Below are 27226 nucleotides of genomic sequence, written 5' to 3' on the forward strand. Positions count from 1 at the left end.
TATATCGATCAAAATGTCCTGGCAGCCAAATAATTGATGTGTTGAAAGACATCCCACGTGTCAAAACTATCGGACATTCGACTGGCCTAGGGTCAGAACAATGCGTCAGATCAAAAAAGTATGCGTAAAAGACCAAAGACCGAGGCCTGGGAACAACAATGTAGTATTATTATCATTATTACCTGAGCGTGCCCTTCTCTCCGTCAACGACAAAGCTGTTGGTGAGACGCAGTCGCCCCAGGTCAGCCACCAGGACGTGGTCTGTGCGGGAACTCTCTGGCACCAGCAGGATGGGGGAGTCAGCCTCTATGTCCAGCTTGATCCGTGATCCTCTCGTGGCCTTGTCGTTTATCTGGCATTATAGGCGAAAATAACTGCATGAGCAGGTAGGTGAAGGCTTGTTATCTATCTGGCATTTATGGCAAAAGCAACTGCATGAAGAGGTAAGACAAGCGAACGAGGAAGACGAAGAAGAAGAAGATGAAGGTAAGAGAAGGTTTGACAATCTGTACATGTTGTTTTACGGTCCACTGCCACAGAAGCTTCCCTTTCCCCAGAATCTAATGATATAGCCCTGAACCTATGTTTACTTCTACACACATTTTCTGCACCCTTCATTCCTACCTTCTGTCCAGCAGAAGCAGCTCTCATGCGGCCCAGAACATCCTGCAGCTGCAGAAAGTGCTGAATGAATGCCACCAGTTCTGCCTGGAACCGGTTGGTGTGAACGTAGCGGATGGATGACATCTTCAGCGACAGGGAAATGTCAAACTCTCGTGTCATTGTGAAGTCTGGTAGGCCATACCTGAAAAAGAGACAAAGAAATAACACTCTGTCTGAGAACATAGGCAGTGTACGGGGATCGACCACAGACATGATTTCTTTGAAAGAATGAATCACCTGAAGCTGCTCCAAATGAAGCAACAGGATTAGGTTCATCAAGAATCAACTGAATGCAAGCAGACCTGTGCACACTCAAAACGCTCATCAGTGGTAAACAAACCAATTTCAGTAGTTTTTAAAATGTTTCAGTAGTATAAGCTGTAACAACAGTTCAAGAAATAATTTGACAGCAGCAGCCTGGCGTTTCCTCGCCTGCACAGTAGAGTAGTGGGCAGATTATAGCTTTGCAAGCTCTTCTTTCGTGAAGTTCTTGCAGGTGTCGGAGAAGGCGATTTTACTATCTCCAGGCTGTCTTGAGAATAACTGGACTTCCAGCACTGTTGTGCTGTTTTCTTCTTCTTTGGTGACAGAGCTGGTGTCTCCTCTTCACTATCTGAATCTCGCACTCTTTTTTTCTTTTCCATATTTCACTTCAACCACAAGTTGCCACGCAGACGCTGGACGAACTAAGTCTAAGAACAAAGACTCAATGCTGAGAACACGCGCGCTTCCGGTAAATCGGCAAACGTCTGTTCAGCGCAACGGCCAACTAATTGGTCAAAACATCTTAAAACAGAAAAAAAGTACAAACATTTTTTTTGGAGTAAAACATCGAAATTTCGGAATTTTAATTAAAAATCTGTACCACCGTATTCCGCATATAAAAATCGTAGAAATTACGGAGAAACCGTAGATGTGCACACGTCTGTGCAGGTCATAACAAACAATTTAAGTTTAAAAAAAACTTAATATTTTACAGTTTCAGAACACATTAAGTGATAATCATTTTATTTTATTTTAATCATTTTAATCATTTCCCTCTATGTTTCAGTTGGAGCTGTCTCCTCTTTTTCATTATTTTTTTTCTTCTTTGCTTTTGGTTTTGCTGTTTGGTTCACTTCTTATTTGTGTCCTGAAAAAGCCTTCATAGGCAAACATGTTGACGTTTGTGCTTATGCAGCCCTTGTCCTGGTGACTGAAGTTTTTTGAACATTGTTTGCCTCATTTTGAATTTTACATTTAAATTATGGTAAAGACAATGGAGACAACTCACTTGAAGAGTTTGAACTGCATGACCTGCTTGCCGACAGAGACAAAGCGCTGTGTGTACTTGGTGCCGTGCGGGGACTGGTCAAGCAGCGACAGACCGCCCAGCTGACCCGACATGGCCAGGTTGCCTTCACGCAGCGAGATCTGGGTGTCCAGGTTGCTGGCGGTGGCCCGGGCCAGCTCATACTCTGACTTGTTGAGGATAAGGGTGAAGCTCTCCACGCGAAACTTGATCTCTGAGTTGATCACCTCGTTGCCATTCCCTGTAATTTAAAACATACACATTACACAGTTGACAATCAAAGAAGCCAATTCATATTCAAAGTAAATGTAATCAATTCAATTATTCTTAACTGATTTATCTGTTGACAAACAGTTAAATACCGACAATGTACATGAACAAAATGAGTCAGAATTTCTTATCACATCACCATGAATGAATACGTGCGTGGCCATCAGCCTAAAGCAAACATGGCCACCCCTTAACCCATCTAAAAATCTGAATAGATATGTGATGGTGTACACAATCGTTCTTACAGGTAGGAAGGCAACTTTAATCCTTAACTGCCCACACCAAATACTTCAATGGAAAGGGAGAAAGAAAACACACCAGTTGGCAGAGGCTCATTATAGTGAGGTTTAACTGTAGTTCCAACAAGGACAAGACAGATGGCCAGCAAAACGCATACATTTCTTACACCAATCCTGCATACGCCTCAACACTATGTACACGACAAACGCTTCAATAAAAAAGAAGAAAGTAAACACACCAGATGGCAGAGGGTCTCCCCCAGCGTGAGCCTCGTCTCCGCCAGCATCCTGGTGTTGAATGTCGCCCGGCTCGTCGTGCACCTTGGCCCCCATGCCCACAAAGTCCAGCAGCACCACCCACGTCTGCAGGTTGATGGTCGTGTCCAGGCAGCTGAACTCCACGTCGATGAAACGGTTCGTCTGAAACACAGGGTGGTAACTATTATATTAACATCAAGCTTAAAGACAAACAACACGGATTGAAACTGAAAGCGACTCTAGATCTGCAATAGGATGTGATTGTGTCTGTGATCGGAAACTGATGGTTTTCTGGGAGGCGGAGTGGGCCTTTAATTTCCATCCACCCATTGAGAATTTCTACACCTTATAAAATGTGAAATACAGAGTATACCTAACAAAAGTAGAAAAAAAGGAAATCAGTAAATGCACAGTACCTTGTTGTATTTGGTGACAAACTCAGGCTGTTTCTTGTCGACAAGGACGACGTCAATGTGTACCAAGTCGTCCACCTGCTGGTCCGTTTCTCCCAGCATCTCCAGCAGCTGGGGGGTAGGGGGAGGAGTGCCGGGGATTCCACCAGGACTATCAGACAAAAGGCATGCAAAATGACACTGTTACGACTGTACCACCTGCATAGGTTATCATTTCAGAGCGTATTGGTTAAACCAACATTTTACTTTTGGAGAAATACAGGGAAGATAGCGCTCGAAGTTCCACATGAAAACAACATATACAACAAGAGTAAGTGAGAGTTATGCAGAACTAGTCTCCTTGCACCTAAGAGAATAGCAAACATTGAAATCAACAAGCGACTTTCATCATTAACTCCCTTTGTTTCTCAGATCTTAAAATAGCGTTCTGCCTCATATGAATAAGATCAATATTGTACTTGTAGATTACACAGCACAGTCAGACAATGTTAAACTCAAACTCTACAGATCAAACAGAGCAAACTTCAAGGCCCAATCCTGCACCCCATTCTCTCTCTCTCTCTTACATGCGCACACACACACACACACACACACACACACACACACACACACACACACGCACACACACACACACGCATGCACGCACAAAACACACACACACACACACACATACACGCGGGTACACACACACACACACACACACACACGCACACACACACACACACACACACACACACACACACGCGCACGCACACACACACATGGTTTGAAATTCAGGATGAGAATAACTAAATGGTTACATAATGGTTCACGCACACATACACACACACACACACACACAAACACATGTTCATCCATGCGTGTACACACTCAAAAAAGTTACCTGCTGGGAGGGCGTTTAACATGCGACGTCCCTTTCGCCAACATGTTCTTGAGTTTGTGCACAGCTCTAGGGGAATGCGAGTCATTGAAGCTGGACGGCAGCGAAGGGGGCATGTTGGGGACGGGGACCACAATGGTACAATCCGGGCACGACGTAGACATGAAGCAACTTGAGCCTTGCTTGGGAAACTCTCCTCTGCCTGCACTCTGTTCCTTGCGAGTGTTGCGCGACACTATGATCTGTCTGTGAGCAGAATCCGCTGGCTCTAACAGGTCGTCCATCAGCAGGGATTTCAGACGCAGTTTCAGGTGAGTGGACGCTCGGTCGTTCTTCTCGTAGTCCATGGCAAAGTCGTAGAGCTTGAGGTCGACCAGACCTTGCTCCCCTTCCCCGAAGTCACCCCGCAGCTCCACTTCGAAGAGCGGCACCTGGAACTTGACGTGTTTGGCCATGAAGCTACCGGCCTCAGGGTCTGCTTTGTGTCCATCGCTCTGTCTCTTTTCCACCGGCTTTTTCTCCTGGCCTACGGTATAACTGTCACCACCGCTCGCAGGCTTGTCACCCTCACCGTCTCTTTTCTCTGGGGAAACGTGTTGTTCCCCGCCACTGAGATCAGCTGTACTGACACTGTCTTTGGCTTCAGCCTCGTACGTCAAGTGGTCAGTCGTCTGAAGAATCTGTTCATACACTTCCTTGGAGAGCCCAAGCTTGATGGGCGTTGAGATCTTGATGCTGACTTCCAGGACTGAGGAGGGAGGCAGAACTTCCTCTACCTGCTCCTTTTTTTGACGGAATGCAAACTCCTCACCAATATCCCCCTCAGCTGGGCTTCTATCATTGCACACCATGTCCAAGTTCTGCTTACTTATGTACAGGTCTACGGCAGTGTCGTACAAGATCGGCACGCCCAGCTCGTGAGTGAACCCTGAGAAAGATGAGGAAGACAGACTGCGACCAAGCTTCTTCTGCTTGTCGAAGTCCACGGAATAGAGGTTCATGTTGGTGAGGGAGATGAAGATCTTGTCCCGCTGGTCCCTGGCTGAGCTGTCCAGAGACGTGAAATGGTAGTCATCCGCTTCGTCGTCATGGTTACTGTCGTCATGGTGACCTGTGTTGTCTACAGAGATCTCTCCCAGGTGGGCCAGTAATACCTGAGACAGATAAGGGTAAAGAGTCAAACAATGACGGTTACATCAATTCCTTTCTTGCTTCAGCTCTCACAAGAATAGACCAATTCCGGAAATAACTCAAGTCAGGTTTTTACGACTGTGGAAGAGTTGCTTTCCCCTGTTTTTCCTTGTTTTTCCATTAAACACTGAGGCAAGCTACATCTGACATTGAAGGCATGCCTCAGTGTTTTAATAGCTCAGTTGGTAGCGCGCTGGATTTGTATTCAGTTGGCCGCTGTCAGCGTGAGTTCGATCCCAGGTTCGGCGGAAATTTATTTCAGAGTCAACTTTGTGTGCAGACTCTCTTCGGTGTCCGAACTCCCCCCCCCCCCCCCCCCCCCCCCCCCGTGTACACTACATTGGGTGTGCACGTTAAAGATCCCACGATTGACAAAAGGGTCTTTCCTGGCAAAATTGCTTAGGCACAGTTAATAATTGTCTACCTATACCCGTGTGACTTGGAATAATAGGCCGTGAAAGGTAAATATGCGCCGAAATGGCTGCAATTACTGGCCGTATAAAATTTCATCTCACACGGCATCACTGCAGAGCGCCTAGAACTGTACCCACGGAATATGCGCGATATAAGCGTCATTGATTGATTGATTGATTGATTAAAGCAACTCATCCACAACCCATACAAACTTGACAGAGTTATTTCCAAACTTTGTCTATTCTCTTGAACAGAAAGTTAGATCAACATCAGTTTGATTTACTTGGGAGCATTTACAGTGAAGACGTACTCTAGAATTGAAAAACTTACCTGTGGGCTGTTGGGTTTGCGAGGGATGACAATGATTGGTGTCTCCATCCTAGCGTTGAGCACGATGGTACCCTTGGGCACTGCGGGCATTCCACTGTCAGCGGGTGGGAGGTTAAACACACCATTCCTGTCACCTTCCTGTAGCAACACTGTGTTGGTGATGTCCCCCAGTGACTGTTCACGTCGCAGCGATGTCATCGATGTCCCCTCAACCACGTCCTTGTCCGATCGACCTCCCACCATCCCCATGGCAACTTCTGCCGCAGCGGTCTTGATGGAGGATGCGACTGAAGTCATGTAGTCTCTGAACTCGGACACACACTCCACCAGTTCGTCCAGGAACTTGGGACAGTGAATGTAACACAACGACCCCATGTCGAACGATGCCACCACCACCTCCATCGTTTCCCGTCTGTCATACAGGCTTTCTGTGTCACTGCCGTCACTGCGGTAACCGCTAGCAATGCCTGACCCGCCTGTCCGCTTGGCTATGCTGAAATGGCAGGCTACTCTGCTGGCTGTCTTGATTGGAAAGACCTCCGTGAAGATTCTCTCATCCATGGCGGTCTTGAACATGTCTGGGTGCAGAGAGGTGCTGGGGGATGTGGACTGAGGGGGGAGCTGGCTGGACGCAGGAGGAGGGGATAGCTGACCCTGTCCAATGCTGATCACCTGTTGGTACCTGGTGCCCTCAGGTACAACGTCCAGCAGATGCAGACCTCCCAAACTGCCCTCAACTTGCCATGATCCGTCTGCAGAAATATATGCATCAGAGTCAAATCCAAATCATATGAAAAGTTATTACGGATTAAAACCTTCTAAAACTCATGAGCTAGGTCAACTCAGAATGGTATTCGAAAACAAGACAGATCAACCATTTAAATTAATCAAATTTAAAAACTTTGTCGTTTTCTGATTCTTGATGTTGGAGTGTAGTCAATCTATCTGCTTCAGATTTCTTTCGTCTGGATGTACACAATGGGTTAGAGGAAGAAGAAACTTGCAGGGATTATAAAGTAAAACTGTAAAGCCTGATATCAATTGGGCGAAGTCGACTTCACAGAGTCTACTTCAGGAAGCTCACGCACAAAACTTTGGTACTGAATTTTCGGTAAAAAGACTTTGCAAGTCTTTGAAAAGTCAGCTTCTGGCTCAATTGAGAAAGGCCTTTAGTCTTTGAGTGATCAAGTTACCTACAGCAAAAACAAACTTCACTATAAGTGGAAGAACAATATAAAGCATAGTGTGGTTCAGTTACCTAGAGTAGCTTGAACTTTGGCGGATGACATAGTTGCTGTGGCCACTTTCCTGGCCGCACGCACCCCTTCCTCATGCATAATGCGTAGCAGCAACACGTTGAGCCTTTTGAAGTCTGCGTTGATGTACAAGTTACTGCTTTGCTCCTGGAAGACGAACCCATTGATCAGTTCAGCATTTTTCTCATTCACTTTTCAAGCTCAGGATTACTTAAACTTAAAAAAAAGTGTTGCACGCATCAGTTCAAAACAATGGTCACATCTGACATAACAGTTAGGGTATAAAGACTGCTTTCAAATGAAAAGAAATAACACTAATAAAAGAGGGCACGAAAGGTACAGTTGTAATAGTTAAACAAGACACATACCATGAGAACTTAACACTATTGTGACTAGCATTGCCACGGCGTTAACGTCCTGCCTGCCCAAGCTTGCCACCAAGAAACTTCCCAAAAAACAGTAACTGTAAAGAAATCTGTCTAGCAAGCTTGAATTAAGTCCAATCACCACCAAATTTTGTGTACTAATTAAAAAATGGATGCCCAGTTCAGTCGTGCTATTTATAAGTTTGTCACGCGATTTGTTTTAGCAAAGAGGGGGGTGAAAGGGGGATAATTTGTGTTTTTTAACGGTTTTTTTGTGTGTGTTTTCTTTTCCACTGCTTTTTTAAAAGTTATTTTTTAACAGAAAGTATTATAAATAATTTTATAACCAAACAAGGTGTAAAACCAATGAATTAGCTGAAATATTGTTAAAATTCTACACAGAAATAAGGAGACAGTACAAAGAAAAAAACAAGCAAATCCCGCATTCACTTACAGCATCCTGACTCAAATGAAACAAAACTGTGACACTCACCAAATCATGTCTAGGTAATCCATATTGAATATAAGTCACATTTTCACAACAAAGTCCCAACTGTACACCTATGAACATTTCCAAAAGGATTAGGCTCCAGCCATCCATTGTTATCAGTGCTGCCACGCCCCCCTTGCAACTACACATTCGAAGATTCATGCAGTACCACCCTAACACGTGTAGTTTGCCGACTCATACTAGCAGGAACAACAGGACTGTTTCTTCCTCAATATCACTGCTATTATCGCTTTCTTGAGGCGAAAACAACACGTCGGAATCATGATCTACAGGGTCCTCAAGATCCATCATCCGGAGAATCTCCTCCCGTGACAAGGCTCGCCTTCGATTCATTTTTTTTCTCGAAAAAACCGCACAAATCAGACTAATATTGCATATGGCGGAAGGGCACACTAAGTGTGTCAAGGGAAACAACTCAATTTACTGCAAGCTTCAAAAACCGGGAAGCAATCACGAGTCGTGTACCTTGTATGTCTAATACTAAAATAGTCACTTCCCGTCCGTGGGCGTTGCAGCGCTATTACTAATATAGTCACCTCCCGTCGCGAAAGTGTTAACAGGCATGGTACAGTGAGGTAAAAGAGGGTTTCCCTGAAGAGTTATCATTTTTTTCACATTGGTACACTACTTTTTAGACTTTTTCTGAAGCAATTATATCAATTCAAAGCTTCGGGATTTTCAAACTGATTTCTGTGAAGTTGCAGAGGTGTACCATTCCTATTTTATTTTATTTTATTTCTGAACAAGACATACCACAAGAGGTTTATCAGTGGAGGGGGCCACGTCGGCAACAGCCCTCTGAGGAAACCTGGAACTACTGTCCTCGCCAGGAAACGCTCGCTTCAGGAACCCAAGAATTTCCACCAGTGTCTCTTGGTTGGCTGTGATAAACAGTGAACTTATGCAATCAAAATATCAAACTTCAAATTCAAATACAGTTTTGTCGGCTATTCAGCATGCTAGCATGAGTTATTTCTAATATTTCCAATATCCTGACTGGTAGCAAATAATAACAAACATGTCAAGAAAATTAATATCAGCATGAGCCAGCAGGCTATAACATTTAGAGAGTCACCTTGAGTCGGTCTTGATTTGTCAAATAGCCATATGGTGCACTGAAATGGTAATAATTCTACATGTATATAGTGATAGGGATGCCTTCGCTTTACAATTGGAAACAACTGGTTTCTACTGCCAGAACGTGAGCAGGCTTGTTCAGACAGTGCACAATGAATAACAAAATATCGTTATCATCATGATCAACAAATGAAATGCTTTCTCACCGATGAAGTCCAAACTGTTGAACTGAAGGTTGAGTACGCGCGTCTCAGTGTCCCCAGCAGTCTTGTTGTGTTTGTCAGCAGACGGTTTTGGTGGAGAGATGATCTCAAACTCCAGCGATATCAGGGCTTCTGATTTGACTGAGCCGTCTGTGGCGTCATCAGTCCCTGCAGCGATCCCACTGGGTGCTCCATGCCCTGGTAATTAGACAAGTATCAACATTTGTAGTCACTGACCATCAGCATTACAGTGGAACCCCCCTTTCAGACCCCCCAATTTAAGACTTCCCCACTTTCAGGACCCTGTTTTCTCAGACTTTCTGTTCATTACCTCTGTAAATGTACCCCCATTTTATGACTCCCTCCTTTACAAGACCTGATTTTCTCAGATTTATGGAAGTCTTAAAAGGGGGGTTCCACTGTAATGCTATTGACTTACACATGATTAATTGCACTAATTTTTCCTGACTCCCCCACACTGTCACCCCACACTGTCACCCCACACCGTCACCCCACACCGTCACCCCACTCCGTCACCCCACTCCGTCACCCCACGCCGTCACCCCACGCCGTCACCCCACGCCGTCACCCCACGCCGTCACCCCACGCCGTCACCCCACGCCGTCACCCCTCGCCGTCACCCCACGCCGTCACCCCACGCCGTCACCCCACGCCGTCACCCCACGCCGTCACCCCACGCCGTCACCCCACGCCGTCACCCCACGCCGTCACCCCACGCCGTCACCCCACGCCGTCACCCCACGCCGTCACCCCACGCCGTCACCCCACGCCGTCACCCCTCGCCGTCACCCCACGCCGTCACCCCACGCCGTCACCCCACGCCGTCACCCCACGCCGTCACCCCACGCCGTCACCCCACGCCGTCACCCCACTCCGTCACCCCACACCGTCACCCCACACCGTCATCCCACACTGTCACCCCACACTGTCACCCCACACTGTCACCCCACACTGTCACCCCACACTGTCACCCCACACTGTCACCCCACACTGTCACCCCACACTGTCACCCCACACTGTCACCCCACACTGTCACAGCACACTGTCACCCCACACTGTCACCCCACACTGTCAACCCACACTGTCACCCCACTCTGTCACCCCACTCTGTCACCCCACTCTGTCACCCCACGCTGTCACCCCACACTGTCACCCCACTGTCACCCCACACTGTCACCCCACACTGTCACCCCACACTGTCACCCCACACTGTCACCCCACACTGTCACCCCACTCTGTCACCCCACTCTGTCACCCCACGCCGTCACCCCACGCCGTCACCCCACGCCGTCACCCCACGCAGTCACCCCACGCCGTCACCCCACGCCGTCACCCCTCGCCGTCACCCCACGCCGTCACCCCACGCCGTCACCCCACGCCGTCACCCCACGCCGTCACCCCACGCCGTCACCCCACGCCGTCACCCCACGCCGTCACCCCTCGCCGTCACCCCACGCCGTCACCCCACGCCGTCACCCCACGCCGTCACCCCACGCCGTCACCCCACGCCGTCACCCCACGCCGTCACCCCACGCCGTCACCCCACGCCGTCACCCCACGCCGTCACCCCTCGCCGTCACCCCTCGCCGTCACCCCACGCCGTCACCCCACGCCGTCACCCCACGCCGTCACCCCACGCCGTCACCCCACGCCGTCACCCCACGCCGTCACCCCACACTGTCACCCCACACTGTCACCCCACACTGTCAACCCACACCGTCCCCCCACACCGTCACCCCACACCGTCACCCCACACCGTCACCCCACACTGTCACCCCACACTGTCACCCCACACTGTCACCCCACACTGTCACCCCACACTGTCACCCCACACTGTCACCCCACACTGTCACCCCACACTGTCACCCCACACTGTCACCCCACACTGTCACCCCACACTGTCAACCCACACTGTCACCCCACTCTGTCACCCCACTCTGTCACCCCACTCTGTCACCCCACGCTGTCACCCCACACTGTCACCCCACTGTCACCCCACACTGTCACCCCACACTGTCACCCCACACTGTCACCCCACACTGTCACCCCACACTGTCACCCCACTCTGTCACCCCACTCTGTCACCCCACACTGTCACCCCACACTGTCACCCCACTGTCACCCCACACTGTCACCCCACACTGTCACCCCACACTGTCACCCCACACTGTCACCCCACACTGTCACCCCACACTGTCACCCAACTCTGTCACCCCACTCTGTCACCCCACTCTGTCACCCCACGCTGTCACCCCACGCTGTCACCCCACACTGTCACCCCACTGTCACCCCACACTGTCACCCCACACTGTCACCCCACACTGTCACCCCACACTGTCACCCCACACTGTCACCCCACTCTGTCACCCCACACTGTCACCCCACACTGTCACCCCACACTGTCACCCCACACTGTCACCCCACACTGTCACCCCAAGCTGTCTCCCCACACTGTCACCCCACACTGTCACCCCACACTGTCACCCACACTGTCACCCCACTCTGTCACCCCACACTGTCACCCCACACTGTCACCCCACTCTGTCGCCCCACTCTGTCACCCCACACTGTCACCCCACACTGTCACCCCACACTGTCACCCCACTCTGTCACCCCACACTGTCACCCCACACTGTCACCCCACGCTGTCACCCCACACTGTCACCGCACTGTCACCCCACATTGTCACCCCACATTGTCACCCCACACTGTCACCCCACACTGTCACCCCACATTGTCACCCCACACTGTCCCCCCACACTGTCACCCCACTCTGTCACCCCACACTGTCACCCCACACTGTCACCCCACACTGTCACCCCACACTGTCACCCAACCTGCACATCCCAGAATGTGCTACAGTGGAACCCCACTTTTAAGACGCCCCGATGTAAGATTTCCCTCTTTCATGACCTTGCTTTCTCAGATTTTCTTTTCATAATCTGAAATTGAATACTAGCAGAAGTTTTACTCACAACCCACTGCAAGGACCTCAACGACACACCAATTTCCTGACAGCATTTCTGAGGGAACCCAGCAGACACAAGATACAACAGAAAATCTGATAGTAGTATGCATAGAGAAACGCTGTCTCCTGACGCTAAAGACACAACAGATAAACTACTAACGTTCCAAATCATGAATAGCGACTGTCTTGGGAACATTCTAAGATAAGTCACAGCACCGTTTCTTTTTTAAAAGCCGTTAGGTTGAGGTTCTTGCGAATGTTTTGTTTCATTTTTTGTTTCCCCTCCAACTTCTTTTCATAGCTTTTTTGTTCCGTACTGCATTTGCTTCTTGTTTCCCTTTGTGTTTGTTTGTCAGTCCTGAAGAAGCTTCTATAAGCGAAAAATTTGATTTAGTATTGTATGTGCTGTCCTGTTATTGGTGAGTACAGAATTCTTTTGTTTTTTGATTTTGCTTCATCTTGAATTAAACGTCCCCAAAATGTAACCTTTCTTGTTTTTTCCGATTCCCACAACTCACAGACGGAGTGGAAGGCACTGGTGAGTGCGTCCTGTATAGCCTGCAGGCTGGTGAAGGACGACGACATGGGAATGGTCGGTGACGGTGAGCGTGGCGATGCTGGTGATGACGGTGACTGCGGTGAGACTGGTGAGTTGATCTCCGATCCCATGATGCTTCCGCTGCGGCTGTCCAGCCTACACATCAAGTCACGAACATGACATGATATCATACACTTTTCTATCCATTGTTTAATTGTATGGACAATACGGTACATTATCTTATGTCATGTCTTACATGATAACACAAATTACAAAAAAAGCCTTGAAAGCTCTCAAAGTCAGTCATATCTTCTTTTACAGCTATGCTGCCATATCTTCTGTACATACGCTTCTACTTTCTGCTTCTGCTGTAAGACATTCTTTCTTTCTTTCTTTATTTGGTGTTTAACGTCGTTTTCAACCATTCAAGGTTATATCGCGACGGGGAAAGGGGGGAGATGGGATAGAGCCACTTGTTGAATGTTTCTTGTTCACAAAAGCACTAATCAAACAAGAAGAGCAAACGCTCGATCGAGTCACTTTCGCAGTTCTGAATATTATATGAGGCATCAGATGGACAGGAAGAAATTGCTATTCACAACACAATGAGTCACGTTCACATAAAATTTGAGCCCGGTCACTTTTATAGTTTCCGAGAAAAGCCCAACGTTAAGTTGTGTGTTGCCGAACAGAAAAGGCTAGTTATCTCCCTTGTTTTTCTGATAACGTTCGTAAAAGGCTACAGATGTAAATACTTTGATGTAAAGAATAATCCTACAAAGTTTCAATCACATCCGATGAACTTTGTCAAAGATATAAAATGTCTAATTTTTCCTTTGACGCTGACCTGTGACCTTGAAAAAGGTCAAAGGTCAACGAAACCATCGTTAAAGTGTAGAGGTCATTGGAGGTCACGACTAAACAAAATATGAGCCCGATCGCTTTGATAGTTTCCGAGAAAAGTTTGTCAAAGATATAAAATGTCTAATTTTTCCTTTGACGCTGACCTGTGACCTTGAAAAAGGTCAAAGGTCAACGAAACCATCGTTAAAGTGTAGAGGTCATTGGAGGTCACGACTAAACAAAATATGAGCCCGATCGCTTTGATAGTTTCCGAGAAAAGTCCAACGTTAAGGTGGTGTCTACGGACGGACGGCCGGACGGCCGGCCGGACGGCCGGCCGGACAGACTAACACTGACCGATTACATAGAGTCACTTTTTCTCAAGTGACTCAAAAATTGCTCCAGGGGCTTGCAACGTAGTACAATATATGACCTTACTGGGAGAATGCAAGTTTCCAGTACAAAGGACTTAAAATTTCTTACATCCTGCTTGACTAAAATCTTTACAAACATTGACTATATTCTATACAAGAAACACTTAACAAGGGTAAAAGGAGAAACAGAATCCGTTAGTCGCCTCTTACGACATGCTGAGGAGCATCGGGTAAATTCTTCCCCCTAACCCGCGGGGGGTGGTGAGACATACAAACATCAACACTGATGAGGTGAACTACTTATACACCACAGGTGTATGCACACAGACAGATGCTCACACTCGCCTGCTCACATCCTTTCACCTACAAATTGCTCATCCTTGTGAAATAAAGTTCAGTTCAATCCAGTTCCAATAAGGTCACACAGGTGCACTGAAGATATTTATTCTGAAATACAAGCTTCGCTGCGCATCCAGGACCATCACAACCACCACAACAAACAAAAGTTTCCCTGTTCCCTCAGAGCAGTGGGACACTTACTGAACATTGTGATGTGAAGCTACAAGAAGCTCAAAGTCCTGTCCATAGCTCTGCAAGGCGTCCACCACCAGCAGACTGTGCACTGTGAGAGCTACAGAAGCTGAGTCAGGTTTCTTCTGGGCGTTGGCCTGAACCCCTGTCACCTGCAGCTCTACCAAGGCTTTACCTGCAAAAGGAGGTAAAAGGGGGAGTTAAAAAAGTTTCCAGTGCCTGAGCTATCCTGATTTCTGTCAACGTCCCCCGACAGAATAGCCTGGAGAATGGTTTCTACGTCTTCTGCCCTCACGTCCCCCCGACAACTGTCCCAATCAGCGGATTGATGATGATGATGATGATGATGACGATGATGCATCAGCAGTGCTCTACTGTACACAAAACTGTGCTGTAATTCATCTTATCATATCACAGCGGGTCAAAAATGAAATGTGTATAAAAGCAGCATTTTGAAAGTTTGACTGAACAAACATACCCTCCTCCACACAAGACACAGACACACACACACACTGACGCCAAGCTTCACGGCACTCCCGAACTGAGGATTTGAGAGGCCACTGTCAAACGGTGAAGAATGAAGCATGACCTACCTTGACTCTGGAGTTCCAGGGACAGACTGTTGATGAGGAACTGCATCATGAAAAGGTTGTTGTCCACTGGGCCCTCCACGGGGCTGTCCGGGTCCTTTGATGGTCTGAAAGCACACCGCCACAGTCTACACTCACCCCAACAATCATATTGCATACAAATCTAACATGCATCCTGTCTTGCAGTCACTGTTCACAAGTCACATCAAACAAACTACCAACCGGAAAGATACATCAGGGAAATAAACTTCAGTGAAATCTCCGTTTTAAGACCTCCAAAAGTCCAAGACAATTATGTCTTCTTCTTGTCGTTCGCTGTTAGATCGTCAGTTCGGACTGCAGGGCGAAATGTGCTGTCCTCTCCAAGTCCTCTTTGGGGCCGTATAGCTTCTTTTGTAGCGCTGTCTCCTCTGGCCAGATGGTGTCCCTCAATTATGTCTTATAATGATGGGAGTCTCAAAATAGAGGTCTATACAGTAAAACCTGCGAGCAAAGGACGCTCTTGGGGAGCCTTGCCACTGTCCTTTGTAGCAAGGTGTCCTTTCTTATGAATATGAATGCGCCAACATTTTTTTGGAGAAAAAAAACACCCAACAGTCACTGATTTTTTTTGCCACAGTGATTATTAAAACTCAAAGTTCTAAAGCCCTCAATTTTTTTTATTTTTTTTGTTCAAAGAAAAGGAGAGAGAGAGAGAGAGAGAGAGAGGTGCAATCGGTTTCTTATCTGAAGCAATGGGCCATTCACTGGAAGATTCTTTGATTGAGCTGTTGAAAACCACTCGAAGAGTTCTTCGTTCAACTCGTCATAGGTTGTTTTTCTTCTCTTAACACATTTTGCCGTCGATCTGGCACCGGAGTTCCACTGACTGAGAATTTGTGTTCGATCAGCTTTTATGTTGGAAATTTGAGTTTTTCCTCAATTCAGCTCATCAGCAACTTTTTGAACGGTCTTTATGACATCGACTCTCTCTTCTGAAGTCAATTTTTTTCGTTTTGGCATGATGAGACGAAGACAAAGGATGAGACGAAGATGCATCACAGTACAGAAAGTACAAACCCGAAATGTTTGTGAGTTCACGGCATCGACCAATGAGCGTGCACCATACAAAAATCAACTTCTTTCAAGTGCTGTCATTGGCTTACAAAATAAGCTTCTCGCGCGTTCACATCGCCAGCGAGATTTTATTTGCAGAACCAAGATGGCGGACCAGCGTCTGCGAAAAGCTGTCTGCTTCAAGGGTTTGTCCGTTGTTGACAAGTAACGAACCCAATCGGGACCAAAAAAGGGTGTCCGCGTCCGCGCCTTTGAGGTGTTCGCTCTTTTAAGGTGTTTTTGAGAGTAAAATACATCCGTCCTCACTTGAATTGTCTGTTATGCTAAGGTGTCCGCCGAAATAAGGGTCCGCTAGATGCAGGTTTTACTGTACCACAATTCAGACTTTAGGAAGAAAAACTCTTAAAAACAAGAAGAGCAAACGCTCGATCGAGTCACTTTCGCAGTTCTGAATATTATATGAGGCATCAGATGGACAGGAAGAAATTGCTATTCACAACACAATGAGTCACGTTCACATAAAATTTGAGCCCGGTCACTTTTATAGTTTCCGAGAAAAGCCCAACGTTAAGTTGTGTGTTGCCGAACAGAAAAGGCTAGTTATCTCCCTTGTTTTTCTGATAACGTTCGTAAAAGGCTACAGATGTAAATACTTTGATGTAAAGAATAATCCTACAAAGTTTCAATCACATCCGATGAACTTTGTCAAAGATATAAAATGTCTAATTTTTCCTTTGACGCTGACCTGTGACCTTGAAAAAGGTCAAAGGTCAACGAAACCATCGTTAAAGTGTAGAGGTCATTGGAGGTCACGACTAAACAAAATATGAGCCCGATCGCTTTGATAGTTTCCGAGAAAAGTCCAACGTTAAGGTGGTGTCTACGGACGGCCGGCCGGACGGCCGGACAGACTAACACTGACCGATTACATAGAGTCACTTTTTCTCAAGTGACTCAAAAACAAAGACTTAAAAACAGAGGGGTTCTTGAAACAGAGGGTCTTGAAACAGAGGTGTTCTTAAAACAGAGGGTCTGAAATCAGGGGGGGGTCTTGAAACTGAGGTGTTCTTAAAGGCTGCCATATTCGTAGCGTTCATTAATTAATTCATATTGTTACATGTGCCAATAATGTTATACAAGAAGAGCAAACGCTCGATCGAGTCACTTTCGCAGTTCTGAATATTATATGAGGCATCAGATGGACAGGAAGAAATTGCTATTCACAACACAATGCATACCTGAAGAATTCAAGACATACCTGTGACCTTGAAAAAGGTCAAAGGTCACCAAAGCAGACGTCAAAGTGTAGAGGTCACTGGGAGTCACGTTCACATAAAATTTGAGCCCGGTCACTTTTATAGTTTCCGAGAAAAGCCCAACGTTAAGTTGTGTGTTGCCGAACAGAAAAGGCTAGTTATCTCCCTTGTTTTTCTGATAACGTTCGTAAAAGGCTACAGATGTAAATACTTTGATGTAAAGAATAATCCTACAAAGTTTCAATCACATCCGATGAACTTTGTCAAAGATATAAAATGTCTAATTTTTCCTTTGACGCTGACCTGTGACCTTGAAAAAGGTCAAAGGTCAACGAAACCATCGTTAAAGTGTAGAGGTCATTGGAGGTCACGACTAAACAAAATATGAGCCCGATCGCTTTGATAGTTTCCGAGAAAAGTCCAACGTTAAGGTGGTGTCTACGGACGGACGGCCGGCCGGACGGCCGGCCGGACAGACTAACACTGACCGATTACATAGAGTCACTTTTTCTCAAGTGACTCAAAAACTGTACCTAAGGGGATATAATAACGATTGGCTGTAGCTTTCGAACACAGAAAAAATTATTTCAGTATTGCAAAGAGGTGTTGATAGTGTCGAATGTAAACAGAACAGTCTCAAAGTGAAAGTGGATCTTTTTTTTTTTTTTTTGCTTAACGCCCAGCCGACTACGAAGGGCCATATCAGGGCGGTGCTGCTTTGACATATAACGTGCGCCACACACAAGACAGAAGTCGCAGCACAGGCTTCATGTCTCACCCAGTCACATTATTCTGACACCGGACCAACCAGTCCTAGCACTAACCCCATAATGCCAGACGCCAGGCGGAGCAGTCACTAGATTGCCAATTTTAAAGTCTTAGGTATGACCCGGCCGGGGTTCGAACCCACGACCTGCCGATCACGGGGCGGACGCCTTACCACTAGGCCAACCGTGCCGGTAAGTGAAAGTGAATGTTTTCCAGAAATTGCGCAGGCGGAAATATACGATCTCTCACAGCACATATTCGCAAGAATAAGGCCACAGGCTTCAGCTGACAAGCTACAAGTACATTTAATTTTCTAATAGGCCTATGTACTCACGTGTCCAGCAAAACTTTGGCAAGTTCAGTATCCCCTTTGTACTTGGTTCTGAATTTGAAGCGATGGGCCTCTGACAAAAACAATCTTTCTTTCAGTGCGACCCAGCGCTGGTGCTGCGTGGTGATAAAGCAAGTAATCCACTTTCTCTTCTCAGCAGATTTAGTGGCCTTGACAGCTTTAGACGGGTTTACTTCTATCTTTTTTGCCATTGTACGCAACCGAGCTTTGACTGTCTCCGACGCCATCTTTGCTTTACGAAAGGTCACGAAGTGACGTCAACGGTCTAAAAATAGTCCAAGTCCTGGAGAACTGTTGCTAAACAATGCAATAAAGAATTAATTATTTCTTGTAATTGGTAAGGACTTCAAACCTAAAACTTTGCAGGAAGCTTAATTTATACATCCCTGCAACGATGGGAAAAGCCCTGGAAGTAATTAAACTAATTAAATAGGACTATATGTCAGCCTTTCAAACAGAGGGTCTGGAAACAGGGGGGTTCTTGAAACTGAGGTGTTCTTAAAACAGAGGGTCTGGAAACAGAGGGGGGTCTTGAAACTGAGGTGTTCTCAAAACAGTGGGTCTTGAAACAGAGGGGTTCTTGAAACAGGGGGTATTGAAACAGAGTGGTTCTTGAAACAGAGAATCTTGAAACAGATGGGGTCTTGAAACAGGGGGGTTCTTGAAACAGTGGGTCTTGAAACAGAGGGGTTCTTGAAACAAGGGGTATTGAAACAGAAGGGTTCTTGAAACAGTGGGTCTTGAAACTGAGGGGTTCTTGAAACAAGGGGTATTGAAACAGAAGGGTTCTTGAAACAGTGGGTCTGGAAACAGAGGGGTTCTTGAAACGGAGGGTCTGGAAACAGAGGGGTTCTTGAAACAGAGAGTCTTGAAACAGATGGGGTCTTGAAACAGAGGGGTTCTTGAAACAGTGGGTCTTGAAACAGAGGGGTTCTTGAACAGGGGGTCTTGAAACAGAGGGGTTCTTGAAACAGAGGGTCTGGAAACAGAGGGGTTCTTGAAACAGTGGGTCTTGAAACAGAGGGGTTCTTGAAACAGATGGGGTCTTGAAACAGAGGGGTTCTTGAAACAGGGGGTCTGGAAACAGAGGGGTTCTTGAAACAGAGGGTCTGGAAACAGAGGGGTTCTTGAAACAGAGGGTCTGGAAACAGAGGGGTTCTTGAAACAGAGGGTCTGGAAACAGAGGGGTTCTTGAAACAGAGGGTCTGGAAACAGAGGGTCTTGAAACAAGAGGGGGTCTTAAAACAGAGGGTCTTAAAACAAGAGGGGGTCTTAAAACAGAGGGTCTTGAAACAGAGGGGTTCTTGAAACAGAGGGTCTGGAAACAGAGGGGTTCTTGAAACAGAGGGTCTGGAAACAGAGGGTCTTGAAACAGAGGGGTTCTTGAAACAGAGGGTCTGGAAACAGAGGGATTCTTGAAACAGAGGGTCTGGAAACAGAGGGTCTGGAAACAGAGGGGTTCTTGAAACAGAGGGTCTGGAAACAGAGGGGTTCTTGAAACAGAGGGTCTGGAAACAGAGGGTCTTGAAACAAGAGGGGGTCTTAAAACAGAGGGTCTTGAAACAAGAGGGGTTCTTGAAACAGAGGGTCTTGAAACAGAGGGGGTCTTGAAACAGAGGGTCTTGAAACAAGAGGGGGTCTTGAAACAGAGGGTCTTGAAACAGAGGGGGTCTTGAAACAGAGGGGGTCTTGAAACAGAGGGGGTCTTAAAACAGAGGGTCTGGAAACAGAGGGGTTCTTGAAACAGAGGGTCTGGAAACAGAGGGGGTCTTGAAATAGAGGGGGTCCGAAAAAGGAGGGTCTTCAAATAGTACTTTCACTGTAATGCAGCAAAAAAAGAACAATACTGCGTTAGGGACAGGCGGACACTTGACAAATGATTTTGATAAAACCAAGATGGCTGGCTCACTCTGAAGGCTGCATGCTATCTGGCATGGACGACATGGAGCTGAGACCGATGCTTGAGGCAGAGAGGTTTTGCGATGACATCACTGTGATAGGGTTGCTGGAGGTCGACAGTGTGTCTGCACACGTATGCATTGCCTGGATCTGAAAGAAAAGGAAAGAAGTTGTACAGTGGCACCCCCCTTTTAAGACCCCCAAATTTAAGACTCCCTCCTTTTTAAGACCTGACTTTCTCAGATTTGTGAAGGTCTTAAAAGGGGGGTTCCACTGTATATCAAACAGGGACTACTATGCAACTACAGCAGTCCATGCAATGTACGGCCCACTGCGTGAGTGGACACCTGATGTGAATGGACAGATTTGCTCGGCACGGAGTCAAAAAGCACTCACACACCCGCATGCATGCAGACATGCACATATGCACACACATGCACACAAACATATGCACACTCACCCACTCACACACACACACACACAGACACACACACAAGCACGCACACAAGCACGCACGCACGCACACACACATGCACACACACGCGCACACGCATACACACACACACACACACACACACACACACACACACACACTGCCCAAATAAATCTTGTCTTCAAGGAATGTCCTTCAGAAGTCTCCTAACAGACAGCTTCCATTCCAATAACATTTCTATCAAAATCAAAGACCAGTTTACAAGAGTCAACAACTCACCTTTCTCTCATTGAGGTGGAATGTGAGCGACGGCAGAGTGCCAGACACTGTAGCAGTGGGCCACTGAGGGTCCGATGTTACGATCAGACGCCTGAAAAACAGCAAGACATTTTCAAAACAAGCTCTGCAATATGCTGTAAACTTTCATCAAACTATCATCTTGTTTGTTTACCACTTGACATGTATGGGAATGCTCCAATATCAACACACACACACACACACACACACACACACACACACACACATAACCACACACACACACACACACCCTTCCTGTCCAAACAGTAAAATATCAGAAAACAAGTCAAAAAAAACCTTGGACTAACCTCTCCAGTTGCAGTGAAATGCTGAATCGGTCCAAGATGTGCATCTGACTGGTGCCTCTGGCGTAGGCATTGCGCCAGTTGTCATGGAGATGCCCCGTCAACACTTGCATCTCTGTCAGCTCTATCTTGTACCTGCACACAAGTTTCACTTTCAGTCAGAAAACGGAGTACTAGCTGATTTCAAAATGGGATTCACATTCTCATATGTACATACAGAGTTTATGAGTAGCATTTAACGGCAGCAACAGTGACGAATGAGCATAAGCTTTGTTTCCAACACTGGATTAGAGGGCTTTCAACCAAAAGTAAGGAACACTTCACGAAATCCTATCACAAAGTGAGATCAATCCAAAAGTGGAGTCGAAATGGAAACAAGTCGCGTAAGGCGAAAATACAACATTTAGTCAAGCTGTCGAACTCACAGAATGAAACTGAACGCAATGCAATTTTTCAGCAAGACCCTATACTCGTAGCATCGTAAGTCCACCGCTCGTGGCAAAGGCAGTGAAATTGACAAGAAGAGCGGGGTAGTAGTTACGCTGAGAAGGATAGCACGCTTTTCTGTACCTCTCTTCGTTTTAACTTTCTGAGCGTGTTTTTAATTCAAACATATCATATCTATATGTTTTTGGAATCAGGAACCGACAAGGAATAAGATGAAAGTGTTTTTAAATTGATTTCGAAAATTTAATTTTGATCATAATTTTTATATTTTTAATTTTCAGAGCTTGTTTTTAATCCAAATATAATATATTTATATGTTTTTGGAATCAGAAAATGACGAAGAATAAGATGAACGTAAATCTGGATCGTTTTCTAAACAAAATATTTTTTTTTACAATTTTCAGATTTTTAATGACCAAAGTCATTAATTAATTTTTAAGCCACCAAGCTGAAATGCAATACCGAAGTCCGGCCTTTGTCGAAGATTGCTTGGCCAAAATTTCAATCAATTTGATTAAAAAATGAGGGTGTGACAGTGCCGCCTCAACTTTTACAAAAAGCCGAATATGACGTCATCAAAGGTATTTATCGAAAAAAAGAAAAAAACGTCCGGGGATATCATTCCCAGGAACTCTTATGCAAAAATTTCATAAAGATCGGTCCAGTAGTTTGGTCTGAATCGCTCTACACACACACACGCACAGACAGACACACAGACACAGACACACAGACACACAGACACACACACACCACGACCCTTGTCTCGATTCCCTCTCTATGTTAAAACATTTAGTCAAAACTTTCTTTCTTTCTTTATTTGGTATTTAACGTCGTTTTCAACCACGAAGGTTATATCGCGACGGGGAAAGGGGGGGAGATGGGATAGAGCCACTTGTTAATTGTTTCTTGTTCACAAAAGCACTAATAAAAAAATTGCTCCAGGGGCTTGCAACGTAGTACAATATATTACCTTACTGGGAGAATGCAAGTTTCCAGTACAAAGGACTTAACATTTCTTACATACTGCTTGACTAAAATCTTTACAAACATTGACTATATTCTATACAAGAAACATTTAACAAGGGTAAAAGGAGAAACAGAATCCATTAGTAAATTGTTCCCCATAACCCGCGGGGTTTAGTCAAAACTTGACTAAATATAAAAAAAGCATAGTTTTGTGTTTGCAAGTGTGGTTAGAAGCTGGGACATCAACTATATTGCTTAAATATTCCCCTACATGTATCAAAACAACCTCTTTTGTTGACTCACTTTTCATACAGTCTGTCCATGACGGCTGCATCAGAGAGGCTGAGCATGTGAGAGCTGTCTTTCTTGGTCAGCCCTGGGTGGTCTTGTTTCTCCTGACTTTCGGCCTCGTTGGGTGGGGTGGACAGTGGGGTTACAAAGTCATCTGCAATCAAGACAAATTGTAATTCAATCAAGATAGGTTTAGAATGTCACAGATTCTATGATTGGTCAGATTACAGGTTCTCAATTAACACAGGAAATCTACTCGATAACCTGTTGGCGAAATGCATTGATACACACTCAACTATTCTCTGTTTGCCATGTGGGTCATTGATACACACTCAACTATTCTCTGTTTGCCATGTGGGTCATTTACAAGTAGGGAATATAGAAGGCCAACCAAATTTAGCAGCCACCAGCACACAAAATCCACAGATATTCACAGGAACAAAATATTCAAAACAACCATTGCACAACAGTAAACACAACCATGCTAATAAATTACACAAGAAAATCATAACACAACACAGTAAAGCATAGCAACCTTCTTCATCCAGGGGGGCGGGAGCATCTTCAGCAGACACAGTCTTCAGACGAAAGTTACCCAGGTCCATCACAACTACCGCAGGATTGCCCTCGAACACATTCTCTGGGACGATCAACTTTGGCGCGCTGATGTCAAGGTCAATGTTCCAACGACCTTTGCGATTCTAGAAGAATGAAAAAAGGATTAGATCCACATAGATACATGCCAAGAGATCCAACTCTTCACACACACACAAAAGCTCATCTCCTCCAAAATCTGGCCCCCTATTCCCACTCCTCTCCCCTCCAACACAAGTAAAGGTCTTTGCACAAGTGTGTAACACATCTTTCACCATCCCAAAAGTTCACTAATTTCATCAAAACTCACCTCTCACTCACATCTTTTGTAACACAGTCGATCACACTTTTACTACAGACACATTTTTGTCCAGGGAACCATATCAAGAAGTCTCACCTCAGCTTCAAGCAACTGGTCCAGTGTGTTTTTCAGTTCTTCCTGTGTTTGTTTTCTCAGCTTCTCAAACTGCCATGATGACACTGCAAGGAAGGCAAACCATAAAATAAACATGTCAGCATTGAACTAAAACAGCAAACTGACATGACCTCAGGTAAGCACAGTACTAACTTATACAGACTCAACCAAAAATAACCAAGCTGTCATTCTGACTCTTTGCTGAAATATTTTCTGGTGAATTACACTTACAGAATGATACTTATCAGTGATCTGTTGTATAACAACTAAATCTAAAATGTTTGTTACTAGGCTTATGCCATATAAAAAAAAAATGCGTACAAAGCAAACGGAGGTGTCACTTACTTGCATTGGCAGCCTTGTACAAGTTTGTATTGGGGACAGTGAATACGTCCTTCATTCGTCTCAGGAGTGCTGGAGTGTAGATGATATCAATGGCACGAGTTGTCACACATGCTCTGAAAATAAGTTTCGGGTTGTTTTTTTTGTGAAACTGTACACACCGACGTTTAGGAAAACATTTAGCTCAAGAAAGACATGCTGATCACATAAATAAACCAAGGTAAAATCAGTCTCAGATTTTCTCTTCATAACCTCTGTAAATGTACCCCCATTTTAAGACTCCCTCCTTTTAAAGACCCGAGTTTCTCAGATGTTGGGAAGTCTTAAAGGGGGTTCCACTGTACTACAAGTAAACTTTGGAGAACCTTACTTGTATTTGAAGTAAGGACTGAGAGGGTTTTTCTCATAGACCAGTTTGAAGAACTGCCACTTGGGGTCCGAGGTCTCCTCTGCAGAGGGAAGTCTCTGTCTGTCTGCAGCCCTGCTCTGGAGGATGGGGTTGAAGCCAGAGCGATTCAGAGGATCCTACAACAGTTTGGTAGAAAAAGGTAACAATAATGTTGATGTTGTGAAAAGCCATCATCAGTTATCATCAGTCATGGCAATAACCTGTAATTTATAGTATTGTAACTGTAGAAAATATGAAAACAGAGGAAACCAAATCAGCAATGAGTTCACCCGTGAAAATCATATTTGAAAATAGTGGAAACTAAATCTGCAATCTGTCAAACATACTGTTTCATGTTCTTACCCACAAGTGCTTGCTTTGACTTGTTCCGGATATTTACCATGACGGTACAAGAGACAATGTTTTGGCTAGCCCGATAATTGATCATTTTAGGTGTGAAAGGCAATCATGATACTTGCCGCATATATGCACATGATCCTACCACTAAAACCGCAGACACCCCTATCCATTCCCTCTAACATCTTCCAAGGCGCACACACCTTTGACTGCGGACAGATGAGGTAGGGAAACACAGTGTTCTTGCTGCTCAAGTCTTCGAGGAAGAGACTGCCCACAGCCAGAGAGAACTTCATGGCACTGGTGCGAGGGCGAGACTCAAACTCCATGTTGATGGTTGTACACTGCAGCTCTGCCAGCGGACAGCTCTGGGTCTCTGGCAAACAGAAGAAGAGATTGTAAAATCTGCATAAACATCAAAAGGCAACATGTTGGAGACAAGTTAAGATTAGTGTGTGTATATGTAGGAGGTAGAAGTACTTGAAGCACAATCCAACTTCTATAAAAGCAGATTAACATGTGTGCGTGTATGTGTGTGTGTGTGTGTGTGTGGATGTGAATGTGTGTGTGGATGTGTGTGTGGATGTGCGGACGTATGCGAGTGCATGCGTGCGTTCGTGCATGAGGGCATGCGTGTGTGCCTGTATGATTGCCTGGGCACCTGCTTCTGCTAATATAAGTGCGACCATACGTGCATAGCATCTGAACCCCTTCCAGAAAAGCAGATTATCACGTCATGTACCTGTTTCTCCCATGTAGTTTTCCACCAGCTTGAAAGAGCCAGTCTTGAGCACGAAGGACATGCGGGCAAACACTGTGTCTTTGCGCAGGAATGAGCTGTTCTCTGATGACTCTTGCAGCACATCCAGAATCTCTTGCTCTACAAGAAAAAGAAACAGAAACCGATAAAAGATTACTCCGTGGAACAAAATGAAGCGCAATAGACAAAACAGAAAAACAGGTGATTAATTTTCTGTTTAAAAAGACTTTGAAGTGAACTAACACACATAGATATAGAATGTGGTAAAAAATGAAAATGCACATATATATACCTAAAGATCCGTACAAGGCAGTAATTTTGTTGCCCCTCTTACTTGAAGTTCTGGACAATATCAAAATGTCCTATATATAGCACACATCAGAAATGAATTATCTGCTGTTACCACACACACACGTGCATGCAAGAACACACACACACACACACACACACACACACACACACACACACACACACACACACACACACACACGCAAGAACACACACACACACACACACACACACACACACACACACACACACACACACACACACACACACACAGACAAACTCTCCCTACACAAACCCATTAATGAAAAAACATTCAAGAGAATGACAAAAAGTGTCAACCTATTTCAGCCTCTTCGTCTGGATGAGCCTGAGAGGAAGTGAAGCCTGGTTGAACAGCGGGAGACTCGGGTGAAGGCTGTTTGGCTTCAGGTGTGGGCGTACCTTGGTACCAGCCAGACCAGCCTGGGAACCAGCTGCGAAAGAGACCCCCACCACCACCACCACCACCACCCTCTTCTGCCGCTGTGGGTGGCTTGCCAGGCTGCAGGAAGGCTGTGTTGGCTTCCCCTGCTGCTGCCTTTTTGCTGATCTCCAACAACTGCAAACACATTCAGCATAAGAGAACATTTATAAGTGTATGCTGTTGTGCTCCCTTGCTATATCATAAATTCCATGGATTTGTACAAATGTATATGAATAAACATTGTTTAAAGCATATCTGCAACCTGTTTTGTATCTTTTGCACAGCTGCAGTGGCCTCGTGGTTAAGACGTCAGCTTTCCGTGA

At 45.7% G+C, this 27226-nt stretch overlaps 1 protein-coding gene across 1 annotated transcript in view; it reads right to left on the reverse strand.

Annotated features, from left to right (window-relative positions):
- Nucleotides 1-27226, reverse strand: part of LOC138961713 (intermembrane lipid transfer protein VPS13D-like) — a 119349-nt gene that overhangs the window by 72934 nt on the left and 19189 nt on the right. Inside the window, exons 13-36 of the mRNA XM_070333383.1 lie at nucleotides 26780-27038; nucleotides 26135-26272; nucleotides 25596-25768; nucleotides 25018-25172; nucleotides 24651-24763; nucleotides 24288-24370; nucleotides 23832-23997; nucleotides 23309-23450; nucleotides 21596-21727; nucleotides 21270-21360; nucleotides 20568-20707; nucleotides 15230-15333; nucleotides 14646-14811; nucleotides 12869-13044; nucleotides 9365-9559; nucleotides 8835-8962; nucleotides 7208-7352; nucleotides 5950-6701; nucleotides 4018-5168; nucleotides 3138-3285; nucleotides 2703-2883; nucleotides 1937-2195; nucleotides 625-805; nucleotides 183-352 (exon numbers count right to left, since the gene is read on the reverse strand). Of these exons, the coding sequence (XP_070189484.1) occupies nucleotides 183-352; nucleotides 625-805; nucleotides 1937-2195; nucleotides 2703-2883; nucleotides 3138-3285; nucleotides 4018-5168; nucleotides 5950-6701; nucleotides 7208-7352; nucleotides 8835-8962; nucleotides 9365-9559; nucleotides 12869-13044; nucleotides 14646-14811; nucleotides 15230-15333; nucleotides 20568-20707; nucleotides 21270-21360; nucleotides 21596-21727; nucleotides 23309-23450; nucleotides 23832-23997; nucleotides 24288-24370; nucleotides 24651-24763; nucleotides 25018-25172; nucleotides 25596-25768; nucleotides 26135-26272; nucleotides 26780-27038 (5348 nt within the window). The remainder of the gene's footprint in view (nucleotides 1-182; nucleotides 353-624; nucleotides 806-1936; nucleotides 2196-2702; nucleotides 2884-3137; nucleotides 3286-4017; nucleotides 5169-5949; nucleotides 6702-7207; nucleotides 7353-8834; nucleotides 8963-9364; nucleotides 9560-12868; nucleotides 13045-14645; nucleotides 14812-15229; nucleotides 15334-20567; nucleotides 20708-21269; nucleotides 21361-21595; nucleotides 21728-23308; nucleotides 23451-23831; nucleotides 23998-24287; nucleotides 24371-24650; nucleotides 24764-25017; nucleotides 25173-25595; nucleotides 25769-26134; nucleotides 26273-26779; nucleotides 27039-27226) is intronic.

The sequence above is a fragment of the Littorina saxatilis genome, linkage group LG3 (assembly GCF_037325665.1).
Source record: "Littorina saxatilis isolate snail1 linkage group LG3, US_GU_Lsax_2.0, whole genome shotgun sequence".
Classification (NCBI taxonomy): Eukaryota; Metazoa; Mollusca; class Gastropoda; order Littorinimorpha; family Littorinidae; genus Littorina; species Littorina saxatilis.